The 26,944-nt window shown below is 42.9% G+C and overlaps 1 protein-coding gene across 2 annotated transcripts in view; it reads right to left on the bottom strand.

Moving 5' to 3' along the window:
- MCPH1 (microcephalin 1) overlaps positions 1–26,663 on the bottom strand; it is a 235,243-nt gene extending 208,580 nt beyond the window's left edge. The window contains exons 1-7 of one of the 2 annotated variants that reach the window (XM_074947793.1): positions 26,526–26,663; positions 20,658–20,749; positions 13,386–13,504; positions 8,296–8,380; positions 7,656–7,770; positions 7,085–7,225; positions 2,839–2,925 (exon numbers count right to left, since the gene is read on the bottom strand). In XM_074947793.1, the coding sequence (XP_074803894.1) occupies positions 2,839–2,925; positions 7,085–7,225; positions 7,656–7,770; positions 8,296–8,380; positions 13,386–13,504; positions 20,658–20,749; positions 26,526–26,544 (658 nt within the window). In that variant the 5' untranslated portion in view covers positions 26,545–26,663. Of the gene's footprint in view, positions 1–2,838; positions 2,926–7,084; positions 7,226–7,655; positions 7,771–8,295; positions 8,381–13,385; positions 13,505–20,657; positions 20,778–26,525 lie in introns of those variants that run through there. The other variant, XM_074947792.1, reaches the window with a different exon arrangement.
- Positions 26,664–26,944: the final 281 nt, after the last annotated feature.

The raw sequence follows: 26,944 nt of genomic DNA, 5'->3' as shown, positions 1-26,944 counted from the left end.
TGTAGCTCACGAAAGCTCATGCTCAAATAAATTGGTTAGTCTCTAAGGTGCCACAAGTCCTCCTTTTCTTTTTGACCTTGTTAAAGGCTTTCAGAAAAAGTCCAAGTACATAATATCAACTGAATCACCCGTGTCCACATGCTTGGTGAATACCTCTAAGAATTCTAATAGATTGGTGAGGCATGATTTCCTTTTAGAAAGCCATGTTGACTTTTTCCCTACACACCATGTTCATCTTTGTCTGGTAATTCTGTTATTTACTATATAGTTTCAACCAGTTTGCATGGTAATGAAGTTATGTTTACTGGCCTATAATTGCTTATAGGGCTGTCAATTCACCACAGTTGACTCAAGCGATTAACTCAAAATAAACTCGAGTAAAAAATTAATCATGATTAATCACAGTTTTAATCACACTTACATTTAAATTGCTTTTTATTATTGTTTATAATAAAAAATTTGATGTTTTTCTACTTTTTCAAATATATTGATTTCAATTACAACACAGAACACAGTCGACAGTGCTCAGTTTATATTATTTTTTATTACAAATATTTGCACTGTAAAAAACAAAAATAGTATTTTTCCATTCACCTCATACAAGTACTATAATGCAATCTCTTTACATGAGAGCGCAAGTTACAAATGTAGATTTTTTTGTTTGTTACATAAGTGCACTCAAAAACACAACGTCAAACTTTAGAACCTGCAAGTCCACTCAGTCCTACTTCATGTTCAGCCAATTGCTAAGACAAACAAGTTTGTTTACATTTACGGGAGATACTGCTGCCTGCTTCTTATTTACAATGTCGCCTGAAAGTGAGACCAGGAGTTCACATGGCATTTTTGTACCCTGCATTGCAAGGTATTTATGTGCCAGATATGCTTAACATTCACATGCGCCTTCATGCTTCAGCCACCATTCCAGAAGACATGCCTACGTGCTGATAACACTCGTTAAAAAAATAACTTATTAAATTTGTGACAGAACTCCTTGGGGGAGAATTTTATGTCTCCTGCTCCGTGGTTTTACTTGCATTCTGCCATATATTTTGTGATATGGCAGTCTCGGATGACAACTAAGCATATGTTATTCGATTTAAGAACATTTTCACTGCAGATTTGACAAAACGCAAAGAAGGTACCAATATGAGATTTCTAAAGATATAGCTATAGCACTCAATCCAGCGTTTAAGACTCTGAAGTGCCTTCCAAAACCTGAGACGGACGAGGCGTGGAACATGTCAGAAGTCTTAAAAGAGCAACACTCCGATTTGGAAACTACAGAACCTGAACCACCAAAAAAGAAAATTAACCACCTGTTGGTGGCGTCGGACTCAGATGATGAAAATGAATGTGCGTCAGTCCATACTGTCTTGGATAGTTATTGAGCAGAACCAGTCATCAGCATGGAAGCATGTCCTCTGGAATGGTGGCTGAAGCATGAAGGCACATATGAATGTTTAGCATATCTGGCACGTAAATACTTTGCAACACCAGCTACAATAGTGTTATGTGAACACCTGCTCTCACTTTCAGGTGACATTGTAAATAAGAAGCAGGCAGCATTATCTCCCGTAAATGTAACCAAAATTGTTTAACGGTTGGCTGACCAAGTAGGAGGACTGAGTGGACTCGTAGGCTCTAAAGTTGTACATTGTTTTCTTTTTGAGTGCAGTTATGTAATACAGAAAAAAAAAAATCTACATTTGTAAGTTGCACTTTTATGTAAAGAGATTGCACTAGAGTACTTGTATGAGGCGAACTGAAAAATACTATTTCTTGTTTCTTTTTTACATTGTAAATATTTGTAATAAAAAATAATATAGACTGAGCACTGTACACTTTGTATTCTGTATTTTGATTGAAATCAATTTGAAAATGTAAAAAAAATCCAAAAATATTTAAAAACAATAGAATACCATTTAACAGTGCAATTAAAACCGCAATTAATTGTGATTTTTTTTTAATCTTGTGATTAATCACAATTTTTTTTTTTTTTTAACAGTTTGACAGCCCTAATTGAAAGGCTCGCCTCTAGTCTTTTTTTTTTTTAAATCAGCATTACATTAGGTATCCTCCAGTCATCTGGTACAGAGGTTGATTTAAGTGATAGGTTACATACCACAGTTACTAGTTCTGCAATTTCATATTTGAGTTTCTTCAGAACCCTTGGGCTTAGTGATTTATTACTGTTTAATTTATCAGCTTGTAAAAAATTAAGACACCTAAATCTGGAACAGTTCCGCAGATTTGTCACCTAAAAAGAATGTCTCAGCAGTGGGAATCTTCCGCACATTCTCTGAGTGAAGACCGATGCAAAGGATTCATTTAGTTTCTCCACAACGGCCTTGTCTTCAAGTTCTCCTTTTGCTTCCAGTATCAGACTGTCTGAACTACACACACAAAAGTTTATATAGCACTACTAAAAGAAAAAGATAACCAATAGCGAACCAAGACAGTAAGCCACAAGAACAAGGATGGGCATTTACCTCATGTTGTTTCTCATGCTCTTTCATTACAGTTCTTACACTTTACATGCTTTTCAAATCAAGGGGAGAACTTTTTGCTTACTTTTACCACTTGTATTCAAATATAAGCATGTTTTCCCAAATCTCACAGGGATATTTATCCTCACAACACATTAAGGATTGTGAAACACTCTGAGATATGCTAATAAAAAGTGCTATATAAGAAAGGTTGTCTCATTGAAGTCAAAACCTGAGTATGTCACACTACACTATAATACAAACTATCTAGAATAAATTATGTTTTTACTTAGCACATTTAAAATTTTAAAAAAATATATTTCACAGAACTTAAAATTACATTATTTACCTGGCAGCAATGCACTTGCAGAACTGGTGACACCAAGAGACTCTCCATATCCAGGTTGTGTTGAATTAAGTGTAGACATTTGTGAAGCTAAAATATAATTTATGAATACTTTATTACACTTTTTCCCTAGGAAAGTTTCAAATTTAAAATGCTCATCTATGCTAAGAGACAAATCCAAGACGTCATTAACATCCTTACTGTGAGGCAAAACGCGCACATACAAAATTATAAGCAAACAGGCCTGTGATATATTTGCAACAAATACCACTTTCTGATATACTGAACTTCCATAAGTCAAGAAAGCTAAAATGCTTCAACCTGGCTATCTCAGTCCCTCCCTAAATATCTTTAGGTGTCTAAGTATGGGTTTAGAAGCCTAACTTTAGGCTTCTATTTCTGAACATTTTGGCCTGTGGGTATAAACAAGTTCACAAGTGCTTTGTTAAAGTACTGAAAGTCTAAATAGCTTTGTATTGTTAACAGTGAAGGGAATTTAATTTGAAGTGAAAAGAGAAATTATGCCACTAAGGGAAAATACAATTTTAGCCCTTAACGCTGCAAACACTCGTGCACCTATTAAAATTTCAAGCACTTGAATGATCCCATTGAAATCAGTAGGACTATTTATGTGAGTAAAGTTATGGATGTGCTTAAATGTTTGCTGCATCAAGGCCTTAATCTTCATTGTTTTGAATTCTGCAGATAGTTCTGTAAATTCAAATACCAGTTGTGGCATTTGCAAATACAGTGTTTATACTTCAGTTCATTGTAAATTTTAATATTACAAATAGCACAAATTTGCACAGCTTAATATAGCCACAAGCCAATTGAAACCTGTTTCTTAAAAAAAATATTTAAATCAGTTATTTCAAATCAGACCACCCAATGCTACTTTGTATAGTAAATTAGTAACATTTAGATTGCCTATGATTTTTATCTATCATGAGCTCTCCCTTTTATCGTGACCTGACATTAAGTATATGAATAAAAATTTTTTAAAAAAGGAAAAAGCTGGTTTAGTTTGAATTTTCAAAAAGGTCCATTTTTGTGGAATTTTGTTCAAAACCAGAGGACTATACTATTACAAAAATCAATATTTTAATATTCAATTTGTTTTAAACAAATTTATTCCCATAAAACATACTTCAAAACAAAAACAGATACTTCAAAATAGCATGTTTCTGGTACGAAATATATATTTTTAAATCTAAAAAACAAAACATTTGAGTCAAGAAATGTGATTAAATAAGATTTCACTCTCACAAAGTGTTACTTGCATAATTCTACTATGCATATCAGCAGAACCACTGCAGTTTATGTTATCTGACAATCACGGATTTCAGTTATAGTATGAAATGTCAGATAGTATTTAAATAGACATATTAGGGAATATTAAAATAATAGCACTAGGGAGTGGGAAGAATCTTTAAGAATTTCCAGTATTTCTGTGGTTAGTGGGAATGTTTTTAGTAGCAGGAACAAAAATGTTAAATTTACCAAGTTGCTGCTCATGACTGGAGTGTGACAGAGTGGTATGTGGCTGGTTATTATGAAGTATTATAGAAATGTAGGGCTGAAAGGGACCTTGAGAAGTTAAAGTCCAGCCCCCTGCACTGTGGCAGGACCATCCCTGATAGATGTTTGTCTAACCTGTTTTTAAAAACCTCCAATGATCGGGATTCCACAACCTCCCCTGGAAGCCTATTCCAGTGCTTAACTGCCCTTATAGTTAGAAAGTTTTTCTTAATATTTAGCCTAAACCTCTAGTGCTGAAGATTAAGTCTATTACATCCTATCCTATTTTCAGTGGACATGAAGACCATTTGATCACTATCCTCTTTATAGAAACATTTAACTTAGCAGGTCCCCCCTCAGTCTTCTTTTCTCAAGACTAAACATGCCCAGTTTTTGTTTTTTAACCTTTCCTCATAGGTCAGGTTTTCAAAAAGCTCCATGTTGTATTAGGACATCCATTTGGTATTACTTGCTGAACACATGATTAACTTGGTCCAAGGCCAGGCTATTATGAGATATTCCAATCGGCTGCCCAGAAAGGTGTGTGACACCACATTGGAGAACAATCTGAGAAGCCCCCAAGCCAAACAAAAAAATAAAAAAATCTAGGGCCATTGAACGGTTGTCTTTCAACTACCAGTTCTCCATGGAAAAACTGATTCTCTACACAGGAGCCCAGAAAAAGAACAAGGCAAAGCGGTAAAGACTATTTAAGAAGAGTTTCTCTTTGAAGTAGATCATTCATCGCCACGTGCCAAAAGTAACAGTCAGGCAGGAGGGACTCTGCCTAGCCTGAAATGCTGACAAGACCTCACACTCTCAGACGGGTTGAGATTAGACTGGGCAGGAGGAGCTGTGCATCTCAGGTATTCTGTCATTTTGCAAAGATCTGTAACCCTAGTGCTTTTTCAGAGTAAAGTGATTGTGGTTAAAAAACTTTCATTGCTAAGCCTATGTTCCTTGCCTTTCTGCCACAATGACCCTGAAAGCTGTGGCTAACAGTTAAGCCTTAAGACAAACTCTGCAGGAGGATGTGCAAGCAAATAGGAGCTCAGGCGGTTTGAGACACTGGTTCCAGTGTTTTGGGTAGCTGGACTGTGGAGTCCCAAGGACGGGCTCAGACAAAAAGATCTCAGCCTAGGAGTGTACCTTGGAGTCCAAAACTAGAAACAGATTAGACTCAGCCCAGACCCAGGTGGCTTAAAAACACATGGGACCCAGCATTTGGGTCCACTTACAACAGACTGGTGACTGTCTAGAAGGGGACTAGACCAGGGAACATGTAGCAATAGGAGCGCAGAATATAATTCTTTAAACGGGTGGAGCAACAAAGTTCTGTTGGTGAACTGTAGACAGGTATTCGTACTAACACATCTGCGGATCCTAAACGACACACTCTGAAGACAGAGTGCAAAGGAAAAAGCTCAATTTTCTACCTGTTTTCAACCCCCAAAATAGGAAGAGTCCAGGAGGTTGACCATGGGATATTTTATGAAACTGGACTATTAGTCTATGTCTATATTTAAACCACTACACTAGCACAGTGACAGCACTTCCACTACACCACCATAGCGCTTCAGTGTAGACACTCACTACAGCGATGGGAGGGATTCTCCCATCACTGTAAGGACTCCACCCCTCACCCCAGCCCTGAGAGGTGATTGCTAAGTCGATAAAAGAATTCTTCCATTGACCTAGCGCTGTCTACACCGGGGGTTAGGTGTAGCGACGTAGCTGAGTCGACGTAACCTTTTAGTGCAGACCTGGCCGTAGGACTGTGAGCACTGTACCACTACTCTCCACCATGTTTAGATTCATGCTGCCATCCAGAGTTACCTATGCTGCCCATGCAATTTTTATCTCTGGCAAAAGAGGGTGCAAGGAATTCCAGAGAGCAACGATCCCGATATTTGTAGGTTCCACGAGTTGTTCACATCAGATTTCACTGGGTAAGGGGTAAAAACAATGGAGGTTCATTTGTGGAGGGGTGGAGGAGGGGAGAGGGGTATATCATCTCATCTTCAATTCTACTTTATGATCATCATCTTGAAGTACCCAAAGTTGTTTTTTTTTTTTTTTTTTAAACTTAAGCTACTCTAGAAACTATGAACTAGGATGACTTCATCTACCACTGAACTACTAATTCTGGGTTGAAATGGAGCACAAAGCAATAATCAACAGTTTAGATTACAAGAAATATTGTAAACAATTTTAACTGCAGGAAGAAGGTAATTAAGATGTTATTTCACCAGCACCCCCACTTTTGCAAGAGGTGTCAAAGGTTCTTTAAAGACTACAGGCAGTCAAGAATTTGGTTTTACATATTATCTGAAAGACAGCATCTCCCAACATTATGCTATGTCAATAGTTCAACACTCAGAGGGCAGAGCCCTCATTCTAATGGATTACTAGCACCTATGGGTTCTTTGGAAATCCCTTATCCAAGTAATGGCTTAAACCTGCTTGACTTCAATGATTTCAACATAAAAATCGCATGACTACTGGTTGTCGGACCAAGAGTCCTCTATTTGGTTTAAATATTTATATATTTCTAATCATGCATTTTCAGTTTAAGTCAGGATAAGCAGATGTTTCACAGCAACATCATTTATCAAATCAAAAGAAAATTACACAGTCCTGGAATGTGTCCAGGGCTAGCATCAACATAATTCAGCGAGAAAGATGCAACCATTTATGCTTTTTAATTAATTCATAAGGCTTAACTCCTTACCGGTAGGGGAAAGATTTTCCCTTTTTTCCTTCATGTCCTTTATTCTCTTTTCCATTGCACTGCACTGATCTTTAATCTTATTTGTAGGGCTATATGCAAGTGAACCATCATCCTCAAATAATAAAACAGGTATATCGGTTTCTAAAAAAGTAATTGTAATTTGCAAATGAGGCTTCATTATTTGAACAGAGCATAAATTTTTAAAGTACTAAGTTGTATTTTTAAATTCAAAGTTACTTAAAAACTGCATTTCTATAATGCTGTCAGTACCGTAAGTTTAATAATGCTGAATTCTAAACAACTCCTTAAAAATGAAGTCCAATACTACTTTTTAAATTACTAAAAAGTAAATTATTCTTTAATATCAAAGCATGCATAATACATATAGTAGCTTTTCTTAATGAGAATTCATATTATAAATAACTATGTTAACTTCCATTATAAAGTGATAAAAGAAAAATAAGCTATATCTTATGTGTTCTCTTGAAACTTAAAACAAAGATATTTTGGCATTTCTTTTTGGCGCAGAGTTTAATTTTTACAATCTAACCAGAACTATGTATTAACTCACCAGTTGCTGTTTTTTGTATATCTAGTTCTTTAGCCATCAGGTCCAATTTTTTTTGTAGTCTTTTATCATTTTCTGGTGTTTTTTCAATGAAGTCTTTGGGCTGCATGCATTTGTGCTACAAGATTAACCACAGCATAAATCGCTCATAATTAACTTGTACTTAACATTTCTCAATTTTATCATGTAATACTATGTGTATTATATGATCATTCTACATCATTTATGACTCCAGGTAAATCCCATTTAGCCAGCCATGGATAGACTATAAAATTTAGGGGGAAACTTCAATGAGAGTTTCAGTATGGATTAAGGAAAAAATGATTTCCGAGTTATCAGAATGACCAATAAGAAATTAGACAAAACCACTGTGGACATTTTAATAAGCATTTGAAAATATGGAATATTTTATACTTGGATTAACATTTTCTAAAGTGCCTAAGCATATGTCTACACTGCATCTGGGAAATAAGAGTCCCAGCGCAGGCAGGCAGGCACACTATCTCTGCTTGAGTTAGCATGCTAGAAATAGCAGTGCATGTATATTGCAGCATAGGCAGCTGCTCATGCTAGCTGCCCAAGCTCAGACTCAGGGAGTCGGGTGGCCTTGTACTTGGGTGGCATTTTAAAATTACACACTCACTTTTTTAATTAGAAGGGGTAACCCTTCATTAGTATATATTGCAGGAAATAATGATTCATCAACATGGGCACCAGCTTCTCTGCATCTGTACAATATAATAAATAAGTAGTTAATGCATTTATTTTGTTTAAAAATAGAATTTAATTTGAAAATGGTAAAAAGGCCATACCGATTAGCCACAACAAATATCTAAATTAAACAGAGAGAACAGACCGAGAAAGAATACCTGAAGGGAAGTGGAAAACCCAAAAACTGTTCCTCTGACTCCTTAGTTTGCCCAGCAGGCAGAGAGCTCCTTACAAAGTCCATCTGGCATGACTTAGCTCTCCATCATGCCAGTGGCCTTGACCTGCATCTGGGAACTAAAGGTCTCCTTTGATCAGGCAGTGAACTTCTTTTGAAGTGCCTATAAATTAAGGACTTAATTTCCTTGCCGAGAGTCTATTCTCTCAAATCAGGGTCCACAAAAATCTCATGGGTAAGCAATAGTTTGAAAAGAAAGGGTTTGCAATCAGGCAGATGATGAGAAAGAGGCCCTATCCCATCTTAACTTTCACTTTTAATCATTCCTCACCCAGTCTTCTCCCAGTTTCCTCACTCCACACAAGGAACAAGCCCCTGACAAGGTCCATTGTTACTCATCCAGCTGACTTTGGCAAATATGCTGCCTCAACCCAGTCAGCTATGTTTCTTCCATTTTTCCTGCTGGTAGTTTGACCTGAGAATATTAGGACTAAAATCTTTGTTAGCTGGGGTCCTATCCATCTGTAGTTTTGAATAATTTGAGGGAAGTTGGGACACCATTTTGGGTACTAATATAGAATACACTACATAAAACAAAGAGCTAAAAAAACAATTTTGACCAGAAACAGTAAAAGAGTTTCATTACTCTACAATCTTTCAATAAATAATAGAATTGACTATGGAAAAAAAATTATGAATCATTAACATTGCACTAGGAATTTCTGATAGAGTAATTCAAATATGTGATTCTAGTGACACCTAGTGATCTTACATTTATAAAGTACACATTTACAGTACAGCATGATTTGAGTAATTCTAAGTTTTGGAGTAGAAAATATACGAACGAATTTCTTCACGGCCACAGATTTGTTTTATGCAAAACATGCAGTTTCAAATAGTTAGATTTTAGTACATTAATCTGAATTTACTGGGGTTTTCTGAAACATCAAGCAAAAGTGATTTCAAAAAACATGATAATCAGTGAGCTTTAAACAACTGGCTATTATTAAATCCTAGATGCTACCACCAATGGAACATAACTAGACTATCTTAAATGTAAAAATAAGTTATATTAACAGCACTGAGGCAGAGAAAATTTAAACAGAAGTGAGAAAATGAAAACATTTGTCCAATTTGCATAAGATCAGTTAAACTGTTAATAAAAGCACCTTTTAATATTTAATATATGCAATGTGAACGAGTTACACATTTCTGAGAACATTGATTTGCATTTCCTAGCATTCTGTGTAGAAATCTGGAGCCTTAATGCTACATCGGTATAGTTTTTAAAGAGACACATTGAATTTAGAAATTTCAGTTCACTGTAGCATCTGAACACCTTTCCTCCAAACTCAATTTGGGATCTAAGATGAACTTGTGTTTAACACACACACAACTTTCAATAATCTAAGCAGAAATCAGTGCCAATCAGGTTGAATTGCATAGCATCTCTGATGAAATATTCCATAAAAACTGGTTAGATAATGTTTACGGATAGACAAGACCTGGATTTCTAAAGCAAAAATAAGTGTTTTTCTGCTTAATACATGAAACAAAAACACCTTTCAGATCTACATATTCCACATAGAATAATTTCTGCTCTTCTGCTTTTGAGTTCTCTTTACTTTTTGGCATTTTCTGACTTTTCAGTGCTTAGCCTTGCAACTTTAACATTATTTTAACAGTATTTCTCTCTCTAATAGACTTGTAAGTAAAGTGGTGGTATTATATTGAGCTCAGATACAAATAGAGATTACCCTTGCCCCAAAAAGCTTTTCAAATAAAATTCAGACTGATGCAACATGAGCACTAGAGACGCATGGGGTTGGAGTGCAAACTGTGGTTTTGTAAAAAGCCTCTAATACCAAATTAGGTTCTCATGGAGGTACTCTATACATTGTCTGAGGCATCTGTAGGGATGGTATTCTCAGGAAACTCTTGCTGTCAGGGTTGAGAAATAATTGAGTTTTTCCCATACTCAGCACTTAGGTTTCCAGTATTTATGGAATTCTGATTGACCTGGGAGATATATTCTGCATCAGTCTTTGAACTTTATTCACCTAACTAAATAGACAATTGGCTGTTTTCCTTTTGAATGACAGGAATGTGATCAATCACCATAGCCTCTTCGCTCTTTAGCTGTTTCCTCTCAACAACCAGGTAGCTTAATTCCATTTTCCTGGCTATAGATGACATGGTATTTTATTCTAGGCCATGGACTGGTCTTTGTAATATAATGCCCTGCCTGAGCAGAGCAACCACAAGGGGTTCACTCAGATGCATGAGTTCCAAAAGTATGGAATACTTAGTGCTCCCCTCTGGCTGAGGGGACGGAGCTTCATTGGGGGCTGGTTAAAGTCTGCGAATGAACCCCTCACAGGAAATAAGGACTATGACAAACCTCCCACCTTCTGCAAGTATCAGGCTCATTTACTTGACCTGCCTTGTCTAACAAACTAATAGCAGCATGTGTAATATATGAGGCTACGTTTTAGTCACGGGTATTTTTAGTAAGAGTCATGGACAGGTCATGAACAGCTTTCAGAGTAACAGCCGTGTTAGTCTGTATTCGCAAAAAGAAAAGGAGGATTTGTGGCACCTTAGAGACTAACCAATTTATCTGAGCATAAGCTTTCGTGAGCTACAGCTCACTTCATCGGATGCATCCGATGAAGTGAGCTGTAGCTCACGAAAGCTTATGCTCAGATAAATTGGTTAGTCTCTAAGGTGCCACAAATCCTCCTTTTCTTTTTCGGTCATGAACAGTAAACAAAAATTCACAGCCCGTTACTTGTCCATGACTTTTACTATATATCCCTGACTAAATCTTGGGGGGAAAAGGGGGCAGCCCAGGGAGCACCGTGGGGCAGTGACAGGCGGTGGCACGCAGCCTGGATCCCCTGCTGAGGTTGGGGGGGGGTGTCAAACTCCTTACCTGGCTCCGCGCCTCCCAGAAGCAGCAACATCCCCCTCCCTCAGCTCCTAAGTGGAGACGTGGCCAGGCAGTTCTACACATTGCCTCCGCAGCTCCCATTGGCCGTGATTCACGGCCAATGGGAGCTGCGGGGGCGGTGCCTGCAGGCAGAGGCAGTGTGCAGAGCCACCTGCCCGCACCTCCGCCTAGGAATGTTGCCACTTCCGGGGACCCCCCCCCCCCATCAAGGTAAGCGCTGCCCAGAGCCCTCACCTCCTCCCACTCTCCAATGCCCAGCCCTGAGCCCCCTCTTACACACAAACTCCTGCTGCTGCTGCAAGGAGACGGGGGACTGAGGTGGCCCGAGATTGCCCCAGCAGTAGCCGGTGCGGCTGGCCTGGGGGCCACCCAAGCTGCTCAGGCAGCCCCCGGGCCAGCTGCAATGGCCACTGCAAAAGTCACGGAGGTCCCAGAAAGTCACGGAACCCGTGATGAACCTGCAGCCTTAGTAATATTTATTTAAAAAATCCAGAACAAAACACTCCATTGTACACTCTCCTCCCCCTAGGGAGGTGAAAGGATAAATATGTGACAGAGGTTTATCACATTGCTTAATGGACTACTGGAAGATGCTCAGATACCACAGTGATGAGTGTAGTTTAAGAACCTATATAAAACAGAACTTACACTCTTAACATTGGAACCCCCATGGTTGCTCTGCTCCCACGTCAGTCTCTGGATTATTCAAAGAGAGCAAAAGGTGGAAACATATGTAGAAGATCCTCTGACTAGGTCTAAGACCTGGTTTACACTGGGGGCAGGGGAAAATCGATTTAAGTTACGCAACTTCAGCTATGTGAATAACGTAGCTGAAGTTGATGTACTTAGATCTACTTACCGCGGTAAGTAGACAGCTGACACTCTCCCGTCGACTTCACCTGTGCCGCTCGCCCTGCTGGAGTACCGGAGTCGACGGGAGAGCACTTGGCGGCCGATCGACCCCCCGCTGGATTGATTGCTGCCCGTCGATCCAGCAGATAATGTAAACAACCCTAAGACACTGCATCCACAGCAATAGCCCCTGGATCACATTTTTTTGAGAAAATATTTGAATTGTGTGTTTAGAAAGTAATCACATGCACCAGAAGGATTTTGACAAAAACTCAAGATGCTGTGACTAACTGGAAGGGCAAAGCTCCGTATTTAAGAGCTGGCATTCATAAGCAAAAGTAAAATAATTTTCTTCTGTGCTGGACAAAATTGTCTATGACACTCAGAGGCTTGTGGATGACAGAAAACTTCCCTATGATATGGCTGTCTGGGTCAATATCAAATTTGAACTTTTTCAAGTGGCTGCTGAGAAACTTCCAAATACAGAACCAATCTATCCCTGCCAGATCTCATAGGAACCAGATTAAATATGGCCCTCATTCTTTCTCCTATGCAGGCACATTCTATATGGAGCTGATTTGTAGAAGCTGGGCAATTTACTCCGATTGTTTGAGGGGAGTGAGGGGTACCATACTAGAAGCTGTTTCCTAGGAAAAAGGAGAAACTCTACTGTGCATTTATTCTGTATTACCTCCGTTGCCCATCTGTCCAAAGTAGTTTTGGCACAGGTCTGAGAAGAGAGGGTTGTATGACTATTAGAGAATATATCATAAAATCAGGTTTACAGTCATTTCACTTTTCAAAATAGAACCACGCTCATCCTCTTTAGGGAACCAACATGCCTTAAAATAGAAATACCAAATGTACATCACTTCAGTATGACCTCTCAAAATGGCCAGTTAGCCATAGTTGTGAAGGTTATTTTAAATATATAAAAAACATATATATTGTACTTTCTTGCAGTTCTTAAAAACATATTGCTTGTTTAGATTCCCTCTTCCCCTTAGAAAAAGTCACATTTTTAATATCCAGCACTACTCACTTTTCCACCCAGAGTACAGAAACTAGTTTTACTCCAGTCTTCTGTGCCTTTCGCCACGTAGCCAAATGTCCTTCTTTGAAGACTACATGAGTCACTTGCTTGTTAAAAGTTTTTGAAACCTACAGGATTATACAAAGAGAAGTATTAGTAATTTCAGTTCACTGATCAGCAAACCCTCATGAAATTACATAAAATAGTCCAGTTTTATTGCAAGTAGTAATCCAGGGACTTCATAAAAGTTACTGTACTGTAATTGTCAAAGATTGTTTTGATCTTTCCTTTCTCAGCAAGAAACACCCCAAAACAAGCTAATTCGTTAGTCAAACCAGTACGTTACTAAAGAAGAGCTTTTACCACCTCAAAGCAAGAATTCCACCATGTAAGGTAGGATAAAATGGACTCATGATTTCAAACAGAGGTTTGTTCTAGGCCACCACTTTTTAGCTGCCTGCTGTACCTTTATTTTCAACCCTCCAAATGCCTTGGAAAGGTTGCCTCATTTAAGAAGCCCTAAATATGACTTCATGCATCAGGTATCACAAGAGGTAGACCCAGAAACTAGTCACCATCATCCAAAATGATAATAAGTGCATCACCTTATAATATTAAAGTATGCACAAGGCTGAAGAGTTCTAATGTTACCTCTCTCTAACTGATTTTCATCCATACATACTTTATTTGTACTTTTGAAATGGCCCTCACAGCGGGCTGGTCTACACTACAAAACTAATCACAGCTGGGAAGAATCAAGTTAGCTGACAAGATACTGAGAACAACTATGTGGTCAGTGTGTAACACCACAAGTCACTTTCATCATCATATTGACTAATCACAATTAAGCCCTCAGGAACTGTATTACACTGACCACTAAATCATGATCATAGTTTCACCTAACTAAACCTTCATAAACATATAAATATAGTAAAATTTTGTAGTGAATACAAGCCCAGTGTTTAGAAAGATGGTGAGTGGTGAAACAATTTGAACTGAATTCTAATGTTCCACCCTTCCTTCATCTAAGTTATTTAAACTTTGCTTTTGACAGGCTTGTAAAATATTATCTTAACCAAACCAAAAATACCCATGTAGCCCTCAAAACACATGCATTACTCAAGAGATTGCACGATCATCTCCTCACCTCATCCTCTTTGATCTTTTATAGTTCTTGTCAACTTAATTCTCTGAGGCAGGTACTCTGTTTCAGGTTCCATCCATATGTGTGGCACCACAATTAATCACTCTAATAGAGGATGCTGGAAGATTACTAGCATCTTGAAATCTTTTGGTGGGGTTCAAACTGATACCAGTCTGTCAGAAGACAACTCATATTGGGAAAGCTGAATTGACCTATGCACTAATTATAGTGTTGGACTTGAAACTGAAAGAGCTTCTTGGGACATGTAGAGATTGAGCATTTGTCAACCAACTTCACAGTGCACCAGGGCCACTCATCCTAAAACACAATTAAAGACTTTGCTAAAAGTTAAGAATGTGTTTTGCAAATGATGAAGAATACAGGTGTTCAAAAAAATTTTTTTTATATAAGTTACCTCCACAAATGACTAAGAAATCTGATGTGCAAATTTACTCCTGGCTGTCAGAGTGAGTGATATCAAAAGTATCATTAATAGATGGACCAAAAAGAAGGGTTCAGAAGAATTTCAAACTGTATTTTGCTACTTGTGCTGTCGTCCACTGTCGGAGAACCTTGAAAATCAGCAGCTCAGAATTTTCAAGACCTCAGTGTAATTATAGCCTGGTCCACATGAAACAACAGCACTTTATTCAACAGATCTACTCCGCATTCATTGTGAGTCATATTTGCTTTTGTGACAAATTATTATATTACCACAGACCTAGGAGCACTAGTCATGGACGACATCCCCATGGTGCTAGGCATGGTACAAACAGAACAAAGATGGTCCCTGCTCCCGAAAGCTTACAATCTAAGTATAAGACTAGAGACAACTGATGGATACAGACATACAGATGTTTTTTTTGTACTCCCCACAATGAGACAACATTGATCTGCATGATAGGAAGTGGTCTGAGCACACCAATGGTCTCTAATCATTGTCAACTTTTTCACAGGCATCATGGCAAAGAAGAATTTGAAGGAGGTAACTTTGGGAGCTCCTCCCATCCATGAGAGACAGCATAGTAGAAAGCATGAAGGTGCTTGTTTGAAAATTTAACAAGTGGGCAAGAGAGGCTGGCATCATGGGTCAAACAGAGGTGGTGCCAATATCTTCATAGTAAAAGAAAGATAAGTAAGGTGGGCATAGGTCACGAAGGGCCTTGAAAGTTAAGACAAGTAGTTTATCTTTGATGCAACAGAGAAGGTGGACGAGCACAAGTCCATGGGGCCGGATGCGTTGCATCCGAGAGTGCTAAAGGAGTTGGCGGATGTGATTGCAGACCCATTGGCCATTATCTTTGAAAACTCACGGCAATCGGGGGAAGTCCCGGACGACTGGAAAAAGGCTAATGTAGTGCCCATCTTTAAAAAAGGGAAGGAGGAGGATCCTGGGAACTATAGGCCAGTCAGCCTCACCTCACTCCCTGGAAAAAATCATGGAGCAGGTCCTCAAGGAATCAATTCTGAAGCACTTAGAGGAGAGGAATGTGATCAGGAACAGTCAGCATGGATTCACCAAGGGAAAGTCATGCCTGAGTAATCTAACTGCCTTCTATGACGAGATAACTGGCTCTGTGGATGAAGGGAAAGCAGTGGACGTGTTGTTCCTTGACTTTAGCAAAGCTTTTGACACGGTCTCCCACAGTATTCTTGCCAGCAAGTTAAAGTAGTATGGGCTGGATGGATGGACGATAAGGTGGATAGAAAGCTGACTAGATTGTTGGGCTCAACGGGTCGTGATCAATGGCTCCATGTCTAGTTGGCAGCCGGTATCAAGTGGAGTGCCCCAAGGGTCGGTCCTGGGGCCGGTTTTATTAAAGATCTTCATTAATGATCTGGAGGATGGTGTGGATTGCACGCTCAGCAAGTTTGCAGATGACACTAAACTGGGAGGAGAGGTAGATACGCTGGAGGGTAGGGATAGCATACAGAGGGACCTAGACAAATTGGAGGATTGGGCCAAAAGAAATCTGATGAGGTTCAACAAGGACAAGTGCAGAGTCCTGCACTTAGGACAGAGGAATCCAATGCACCGCTACGGACTACGGACCGAATGGCTAGGCAGCAGTTCTGCGGAAAAGGACCTAGGGGTTACAGTGGGCGAAAAGCTGGATAGGAGTCAACAGTGTGCCCTTGTTGCCAAGAAGGCCAATGGCATTTTGGGATGTATAAGTAGGGGCATTGCCAGCAGATCGAGGGACGTGATCGTTCCCCTATATTCGACACTGGTGAGGCCTCATCTGGAGTACTGTGTCCAGTTTTGGGCCCCACACTACAAGAAGGATGTGGAAAAATTGGAAAGAGTCCAGCGGAGGGCAACAAAAAGGATTAGGGGACTGGAACACATGACTTATGAGGAGAGGCTGAGGGAACTGGGGATGTTTAGTCTACGGAAGAGAAGAATGAGGGGGGATTTGATAGCTGCTTTCAACTACCTGAAAGGGGGTTCCAAAGAGGATGGATCTAGACTGTTCTCAGTGGTAGCAGATGACAGAACAAGGAGTAATGGTCTCAAGTTGCAGTGGGGTAGATTTAGGTTGGATATTAGGAAAAACTTTTTCACTAGGAGGGTGGTGAAACACTGGAATGCGTTACCTAGGGAGGTGGTGGAATCTCCTTCCTTAGATATTTTTAAGGTCAGGCTTGACAAAGCCCTGGCTGGGATGATTTAGTTGGGGATTGGTCCTGCTTTAAGCAGGGGGTTGGACTAGATGACCTCCTGAGGTCCCTTCCAACCCTGATATTCTATGATTCTATGAGGGATGCAAAAAGTGGGGCACAACGTGCTCTGACTGATTGGTCTCAGGGGTGGCTTCAAAAAGGCAGACTAAAACTCATAGAAGTGGTAGGTAAGGTTTGGTGGGAAGAAAATCTAAGGGAAAATCTCAGGACAGCTGGCAGTTTCTCAGAGAGACAACATTAAAGGCACAACAGCAAACTATCAAGATGTGAAGGAAAGTTAGGAAAAACAACAAGGCCAATATGGTTTCATCAGGAACTCTTTAAAGATCTGAAAATCAAAAAGGAATCCTACATAAAGTGAAAATATGGACAAATTGCTAAGGACAAATGAAAAAAGGATAGCACAAGCATGTCAGGACAAAATCAGAAAGCTTAAGAAACAAAATGAGTTACTCCTAGAAGAGGATACAAAAGGAAATAAGAAGAGGTTTCATACATACATCGAAAGCAAGAAAAAGACAAAGGTGAGTGTAGGTCCACTACTTAGTACGGAAGGAGAGCTAATAATGTATGACATCAAGAAGACTGATGTGTTTAATCCTATTTTGCTTCAGTCTTCACTAAATCAGTGAATTGTGACCAGATATTTAAAACACAATTAATATTAGCAAGGGGGAAGGAACACAAGTCAGAATAAGGAAAGAACAGGATAAAGAATATTTAGACAAGTTAGGCCTGACCTGACTTTTAAGTGCAGACCAACGTAACTATATTGACCATGAGTGTGAAAAATCTACACCCCTGACTGATATAGTTATGCCAGCCTAACTCCCATCGTAAATGCAGTCATGTGAACAGAAGAATGCTTCTGTCGATGTAACTACCATCATTCGGGAAGGCAGTGTCCCTCTACTAATCGAAAATAATTCTTCCTTTGGTGTAGACTGCATCTACATATACAGTAATTCCAGAATAGCTATGGCGATGTAGCTATACCGGTATAGTCTCTATATTATAAACATATCACCAGATGTATTCAAATCAGCATGATGGAATTCACTCGAGGACATTTAAGGAACTAGGTGAAGCAATCTGAGAACGACTAGCTATTATCTTCAAAAACCCATGGACGATAGGTGACGTCCCAGAGGATTGGAGAAGGACAAACATAAAACCTATGGTTAAAGAGAGGTACAAACAGGACACGGACAATTACAGACCATCAGCCTAAGTTAAATGCAGTGCCCTAAAGAGCTTAATTCTGGTAAAAGTTTGCCAGGCCTCTGAGCTAATAAGACCACCGTGGTGTCTGTGTTTTTCCAGGGGCAAGAATGCAAGTGAAAGCCAATATCGGAGGCACAAGCTGCATTTGCTATTTTTGCTGTTCTTTCCTCTGCCCTCGTTTGTCGTTTTGTCTTCTAAAAAACGGAATCAAGCTGCAACAGCAACAACAGCTTCAGGCCACCTCAACCAACTTTTGCTCCTTTGCACAAAAAGGACAGTTATAATCTTTAATAGCACCTATAAGGGAAAAACTTGTTTGATAGCCTTTTAAAAATTCTCTATAGCTAAAGGAAAGGGAACACTGGATATGGGTAAAATGAAAGCCTTAACACTTTATATTTCAAATTCTTGAACTGTTTTTCCTTCTTTTTCTGTTTTTGTTTTTTTAACTAAAGTTAAAAAAAAAGTGTTTCTCGTGGTGCTAAGCAGGCTGAAATCTCTGTATACTAAACCCTGAACTGTTTTAAAAACTGTTCAACATTGGACAGTTTCAGGGTGATGTTAACTTCTTTGGGCCCATTTATTCCATATAAATTAATATAACAGTGGTCTATCCTAGGTCCTGTACTATTTTCTTTAATGACCTGAACAACACCATGCAGTGTGCACTTATAAAATGTGTGGATGACACCAAGCTGGGAGGGGCTGCCAGCGCTTTGGAGGACAAAATTAGAATTCAAACCAACCCTGACAAATTGGAAAACTGTCTGAGTCAACAAAATGAAATTAAATAAAGACAAGTACAAAGTATGCAGTGTTGTTATAGCCATGTCAGTCCCAGGATATTAGAAAGACAAAGTGGATGAGGTAATATCTTTTATTGGACCAACTTTTGTTGGTGAGAGAGACAAGCTTTCGCAAAGCTCTTCTTCAGGTCTGGGAAGATTAGGTCTGGTCTACACTACTGAGTTAGGTCAACATAGTCAGGTCAATGCAGAGTTAGTGTAGACACTGCATTGACTGTTCCGGCTGTCAGCCCCAATGCTCCACAGTGCCCCACACGGTCAGTTAAATCAGTGGAAGTGCTCCTAGTGAGGATGAGCACCACCAACAGTAGTGGGGACATGAAAAAGCAATTTAACTACTGCGATGGCTGTACGTCAACATAACTTAAGTTGACTTAATTTTGCAGTGTAGACTTGCCCGTAGTGTCACAGCTCAATACACATCATGACAGATTGCTATTGTGCCTTTAATGTTGTCTCTGAGAAACTGCCAGCTCTCCTGAACTCCCTTTTCAGGCCGACTGAAACAGAGAAGTCGTAGGTAAGGTTCCATCAGCTTAGAGTCAAGCTGGGATATTTCCTTCTTTCACATCATCACCAGTTAACAGAGATTCCATAGCCCATGCTGTCAATGACACATATGCCAACCCCTTTAATAGACTTGCACAGGTGTCTAATTGTAATTTAGTAAACAATTTTTCTGATTCACATGAAAGATAGTACTGAGCGCACTCTCTTAGATGCGGAGCCCACGCATCTGGGCTTTGCTAGGCTAACATGAGTAAACAGTAGATTTCCCTTTCTAATCCAGGCCTGTCTCCTTCCATTCAAACTAAAATCTCAGCCTGTCCCTCTGACACATCCTCATGGATGTCTAGCCTCCGGCTCAAGCTCAGCATGGCTAAAAAATGGAGTTAAACATTTTTACACTTGAAAACCAAGCACATTAGAGATATTCACCACTGAAACACATACACAGAATCCCCCAATACTATTTTTACAGTCACTCTTCAGAGCAGAGCCACACTAGTAGGGATGTTGGCAGGATAGTGGGTTAACAAGGTGAAAGGTACGATTGTGGTGCATGGTCTGGGATTTATGATAATTGTAGCAATGATAAGGTGGGTGAGAGTACTGGATATGTCCTGGTCAGCAGCTTAGCTTTTCTTTTCCTTGCTTTTGGGGGTTTGTGTCAAGTATGTGGTGTTTAGCAAGCCTAACTGCTTCACAACAAAGTGTTTTTTGGTATACTACTATATAATAGGGTGTAACACATTTCCCATCTGCCATACACATTCTGAATTTGAGTGATGGTAGCAGTATCAACTCTTACAACATCCCTCCTAGATTAACCCATTCATACAAGGAGATATACATGACAAGTAGAATATGAAAGCAACAGTCTGAGAGGGAACTTTGCAAGAAAGAAAATAATTTCCTTACTTTTGCTCCCATATCCAGAAGTTGTTGTGCAAATGTTTTTGAATAATTCTCTGTTCTGTTGGATGACCACACTTCTACATATGCTGAAACACCTGGGGAACAAAAGCTGTGTATTAGCATGTGCTTTTGTCTATTTGTATATTGAAAAAAAACTTGCTCAAGTCTCTTTTAAGACCAGATTCTGCCACCCCTTACTTGTACTGAGTAGTAACTTACTCTGCAAGAAGTGTCAGTGTGTGTAAGCTTATCACTAGCAGTGACACGTGTTTAATAAACTTAACGCCATGGATCAGCAACAGAAGGGGTTTTTTTTTTGTTTTGTTTTTTTAAAAAGACTTGTTTAGAAGGGCTGCTAGAATTTTAGTAAAACTGAAACTGACAAGTTGGTGAATATATTGCCATGGTTGGCCAGTTCAGCGTGGTAAGAGCATGAAAGTACAGCTAAATGTGGCCTTCCAAATGACCCAGATACTTTTATCTGACTTGCCAAAAAGACAATCACAAAGTTCAAATGGATATTAAATATGCGGCTTAAAACAGGACGTTATCCAGCATTTATTTCCTGACAACCTCTCTCTCTTCTTTTTAAACTTATGTTCTTAGGTATTTATACTGTCCCCCAATAACATGGCATCTGAGCACCTCAGTGTCTTTTTTTTTTTTTTAAATGTATTTATCCTCACAGCATCCCTATGAGGTAGGAAAATACTATTACATCCATTTTATTGATGGGAAGGTGAGGCACAGAGAACTTGAGAGACTTGCCCAATGTTACACGTGTAGTCTGCAGAGCAGTAGCGAATTGAATCCAGGTCCCAGACTAGCACCCTTACCAAGGGACCATCCTTAGTCTCCAAAAAATTAAGGTGTCAATGTTGGATCATATTAAAGTAGTTCTGTATTAAAAATCACAAATGAGTTTGATTCCCCATAGTTTAAATTCCAGGGTATTACTAATTAAGAGGTCTCTTGGTTTTTGATACTGTTTCTCTCCCTCTATGTGTGAACCTTGCAAGCTGCTAATTGTGTTAGTACATTCTAAGACAGTCTGTTCTCAAAGCAATTCTTTGTAACAACAACTACTCACACAGAGAGAGACTCAAAGCAATACTCTGTAACAACAGAAACAGCACCCAGAGACTCCCTACCCTTTTGTTGTATTCATCTCGCTTTGTTAACAATTGTGATTAAAATAGAGATAGAAGATGTATGTGGATGGATGCTTGGTGTGGATAATAACTGAATGATCAGGGAAGTGCCAGCCTAAGAATCCAGTGTCCATCGGCTGAAGAAGGCATCAAGTGGAAATAATCAGAGGACCCCCGGAGGGCAGACTGGAATCCACCCAACAGCCTCAAGAATGGGAGAACCAAAGAACAAAACAACATCTGGCAGCACGGAGCCATCAGGAATGTGCCATCTGCTGACTGATTCAGCAACAGCATGATGAAGCAATTCCCACAGACTGGCCTAGGAAGAAATTCCTATAAAAATGGACTCTAGAAAGTGAGAACTTTGGGGTCTGACTCTGCAAACCAACTTCCAGGAGCATCAGATGAGCATCTGACAAGGCCCTGCTCCCTCCTCATGTCCAGGCCACCTGGCCAGTGGCTTGGCATGAGCAACTCTAAGGCTGGTAACTATGATAACAACCTTGCAGAACCTGTGTGTGTATGTGTATGAATGAATGTGTGAATAAATATGAAATTGAATGGAATGTTATAGCTATAACTAACTGCTTACTATGAGTCTTTCTGTATTCACAATAAATGTGGCATTTTGCCTTTTCTCCTTTAATAAGATCCTGCTGGTTTTTATTTTATTGGTATAACATCAAGAGTTTCTCCTTGGCCTCCTTTTCTCAGGCTTGCTCCACAAGTTGAGCATAATGATAAGCAACATGTTTTATCTAAATTGTTCTAAGCTAAACTCAAGAATTATTCTGAAATATAACCAACCACTTGCTAATACTGAAGAAAAGGAAGTGGTTGCATCATCTGCCACAACAGTGGCATCCAGCAAGGACATGTCTGTCACATGTGGCATCCACTATGGGCCAGATGCTGTCAGGGTTGGAAACTCAGGCTAATTGGCCCCCAACTGGCAAGTGAACGTTCTATTTTAGGGAGGTGACAACAAATCCCATATACTTTTATTCCTTATGCTTCCAGGCGTACTTCAGCTTCTACTGTCATGGCACTATCTCTGAGCATGTCTATACAAGCAAATTTAGCACATGTATTTAGAAGTGGTGCTGCTGCTAGTATAGACAGGGTTTTAGAATTTTACTACTATTTAACGAAGACTTACTCAGTAGACAATGTTCATTGTTAGATAATGTTCTAGTGTTTTTATACTAGTGCTTATTGTTTTACCGCTGCTAACAGTGTAGCTTCACCATTGCAGGCAGCTCCTGAAATTGAGTTTTATTTTTGCTCATGTAAATAAGGCCTAAGGGACTCTTACATGGGATGTGGTGCTCACAGCACTGTAGCAGTTTCCCTTCCCCTACCTACACCAGGCCAGAAGTGCCTTCCAGTCACCACAAACATTCTCCAAATCATGAAAACGATACAGCAGCTTTTAGGGTGACCAGGTGTCCAGTTTACGACCAGAACACCCGGTTGAAAAGGGACCCTGGCGGCTCCAGTCAGCACCGCCGAGTGGGCTGTTAAAAGTCTAGTCGGCGGTGCTGTGACTAGTCTCTACCCGTCCTTTCTCTGCGTTGCACCCCAGAAGCGGCCAGCAGGTCCAGCTCCTAGGTGGGGGGGCCCCCAAAGGGCTCCACACACTGACCCTGCCCCAAGCACTGGCTCTGCACTCCCATTGGCCAGGAGCCACGGCCAATGGGAGCTGCGGGGGCAGTGCCTGTCAGTGAGAGCCACGTGCAGAGCCACCTGCCGCACCTCCACCTAGGAGCCGGACAAACTGGTCGCTTCCGGGGCAAAACGCCCTTCCCCAGCGCAGTGAAAGTGAGTGAGGGCAATAGAGACAGAATGGAGTGAACAGGGTGTGTGGCCTCAGGGAAGGGGCGGGGCTAGGGTATTCGGTTTTGTGTGATTAGAAAATTGGCAACCCTAGCAGGTTTTCATAATCTGATGGTAAAAACACCCCCATCCCATCTACACTACTGCTTAAGGCAATCACAGCTACACTGCTGATAGAGAATGGTTACAAGATTTTCAAATGTTAACAAGGCCCAACTGTCTTGTTGGCCAGGACAAGAGGAAACTGAAAGTGACAGGGAAACTGGTGGGACGAAAGAAACAATTCAAATGAGTGCCACAGAGGATGCATCTTCACGAGGAGAAAAGGTGTGTTCTTAAGTTACCTAAATCCAAGTAAAGTCCTAGCTAAGACAAGGTGGGTCAGGTAATATATTTGAATGGACCAACTTCTGTTGATGAGAGAGACCAAAAAGCTAAACAACAAGCCCTGAAAATACAGACAGAAAATGGGGAATATAAAGGGAACCAATAACCTCTTCTCCCCCCCCCCCCCCGGAGCTGCTGACTCTCCCCCACCCCTCCAGCTACCCTCCCCCCCTCCTCCTCCTGGAGCTGCTGACTCTCCCCCACCCCTCCAGCTACCCTCCCCTCCTCCTCCTCCTCTTGGAGCTGCTGACTCTCCCCCACCCCTCCAGCTACCCTCCCCTCCTCCTCCTCCTGGAGCTGCTGACTCCCCCCCACCCCTCCAGCTACCCTCCCCTCCTCCTCCTCCTGGAGCTGCTGACTCCCCCCCACCCCTCCAGCTACCCTCCCCTCCTCCTCCTCCTCCTCCTGGAGCTGCTGACTCCCCCCCACCCCTCCAGCTACCCTCCCCTCCTCCTCCTCCTGGAGCTGCTGACTCCCCCCCCCAGCTACCTCCCCTCCTCCTCCTCGAGCTGCTGACTCCCCCCCCCTCCAGCTACCCCCCCTCCTCCTCCTCCTCCTGGAGCTGCTGACTCCCCCCCCCCTACAGCTACCCCCCCTCTCCTCCTCCTCCTCCTGGAGCTGCTGACTCCCCCCCCCTACAGCTACCCCCCCTCTCCTCCTCCTCCTCCTGGAGCTGCTGACTCCCCCCCCCTACAGCTACCCCCCCTCTCCTCCTCCTCCTCCTGGAGCTGCTGACTCCCCCCCCCTACAGCTACCCCCCCTCTCCTCCTCCTCCTCCTGGAGCTGCTGACTCCCCCCCCCTACAGCTACCCCCCCTCTCCTCCTCCTCCTCCTGGAGCTGCTGACTCCCCCCCCCTACAGCTACCCCCCCTCTCCTCCTCCTCCTCCTGGAGCTGCTGACTCCCCCCCCCTACAGCTACCCCCCCTCTCCTCCTCCTCCTCCTGGAGCTGCTGACTCCCCCCCCCTACAGCTACCCCCCCTCTCCTCCTCCTCCTCCTGGAGCTGCTGACTCCCCCCCCCTACAGCTACCCCCCCTCTCCTCCTCCTCCTCCTGGAGCTGCTGACTCCCCCCCCCTACAGCTACCCCCCCTCTCCTCCTCCTCCTCCTGGAGCTGCTGACTCCCCCCCCCTACAGCTATCCCCCCTCTCCTCCTCCTCCTCCTGGAGCTGCTGACTCCCCCCCCCTACAGCTATCCCCCCTCTCCTCCTCCTCCTGGAGCTGCTGACTCCCCCCCCCCTACAGCTACCCCCCTCTCCTCCTCCTCCTGGAGCTGCTGACTCCCCCCCCCCTACAGCTACCCCCCTCTCCTCCTCCTCCTGGAGCTGCTGACTCCCCCCCCCCTACAGCTACCCCCCTCTCCTCCTCCTCCTGGAGCTGCTGACTCCCCCCCCCTACAGCTACCCCCCCTCTCCTCCTCCTCCTGGAGCTGCTGACTCCCCCCCCTACAGCTACCCCCCCCCTTCTCCTCCTCCTGGAGCTGCTGACTCCCCCCCCCCTACAGCTACCCCCCCCTTCTCCTCCTCCTGGAGCTGCTGACTCCCCCCCCCTACAGCTACCCCCCTCTCCTCCTCCTCCTGGAGCTGCTGACTCCCCCCCCTACAGCTACCCCCCCTCTCCTCCTCCTCCTGGAGCTGCTGACTCCCCCCCCCTACAGCTACCCCCCCTCTCCTCCTCCTCCTGGAGCTGCTGACTCCCCCCCCTACAGCTACCCCCCCCCTTCTCCTCCTCCTGGAGCTGCTGACTCCCCCCCCCTACAGCTACCCCCCCCTTCTCCTCCTCCTGGAGCTGCTGACTCCCCCCCCCTACAGCTACCCCCCCCTTCTCCTCCTCCTGGAGCTGCTGACTCCCCCCCCCCTACAGCTACCCCCCCCTTCTCCTCCTCCTGGAGCTGCTGACTCCCCCCCCCTACAGCTACCCCCCCCTTCTCCTCCTCCTGGAGCTGCTGACTCCCCCCCCCACAGCTACCCCCCCCCTTCTCCTCCTCCTGGAGCTGCTGACTCCCCCCCCTACAGTTACCCCCCCCTCCTCTTCCTCCTCCTGGAGCTGCTGACCCCCCTCCTCCTCCTCCTCCTGGAGCTGCTGACTCCCCCCCCTACAGCTACCCCCCCCTCCTCCCGGAGCTGCTGACTCCCCCACCCTACAGCTACCCCCCCTCCTCCTCCTCAAGGAGCTGCTGACCCCCCCCCCAGCTACCCCCTCTCCTCCTCTTCCTGGAGCTGCTGACCCCCCCCCCCACAGCTACCCCCCCCCCTCCTCCTCCTCCTCCTCCTGGACCTGCTAACCCCCCCCACAGCTACCCCCCCCTCCTCCTCCTCCTGCTCCTCCTGGAGCTGCTGACTCCCCCCCTCCTCCTGGAGATGCTGACTCCCCCCCCCCCCCCTCCTCGAGCTGCTACCTCCAGCTACACCTCCTCGTGGAGGAGCTGCTACCTCCCCCCGCCTCGGGAGCTGCCCCCACACGCTGGCGGACGGCCCCGACGGGCGGCTCGGTACCTTCCAGGATAGGCTCCATGTTGCCCGCTCAGGGCCGGTCGCGCTCTGTGCTGCACTACGACCGGATCAGCTCCGCCGGCTCCCGCCGCAGTTCAAACCGCTTCCGCCCCGGCCCGGCCGACAGCGCCTGCGCACTGCGCTCGGCTCGACTCGCCTCGCCTCGCCTCCCCGGCCCAAGAGAGACCTGCTCTTGCGACTGGCAGAAAAGGGCGGCGGGTGATTCAGAGCCTCACGATGAGCTGGGGGAGGGGGTGGCCAGTGCTGTGTTTGTATCTGTATCACCCCAGGGGGATGATGCAAAATACTGAAAACTGCCCTTGCACAATCGTCTCCCAGAACCATCACCGCGTGCGGCGTGGTGGGGAAACACACACACAGCGCGGAGTACACAGTGTTACGGGGACACACACACGCACACA

Source organism: Natator depressus, chromosome 3 (assembly GCF_965152275.1).
Source record: "Natator depressus isolate rNatDep1 chromosome 3, rNatDep2.hap1, whole genome shotgun sequence".
In the NCBI taxonomy this organism is placed as follows: Eukaryota; Metazoa; Chordata; order Testudines; family Cheloniidae; genus Natator; species Natator depressus.
The sequence above is the reverse complement of the archived record's forward strand: the minus strand, read 5'-3'. Positions and strand labels throughout refer to the sequence as shown.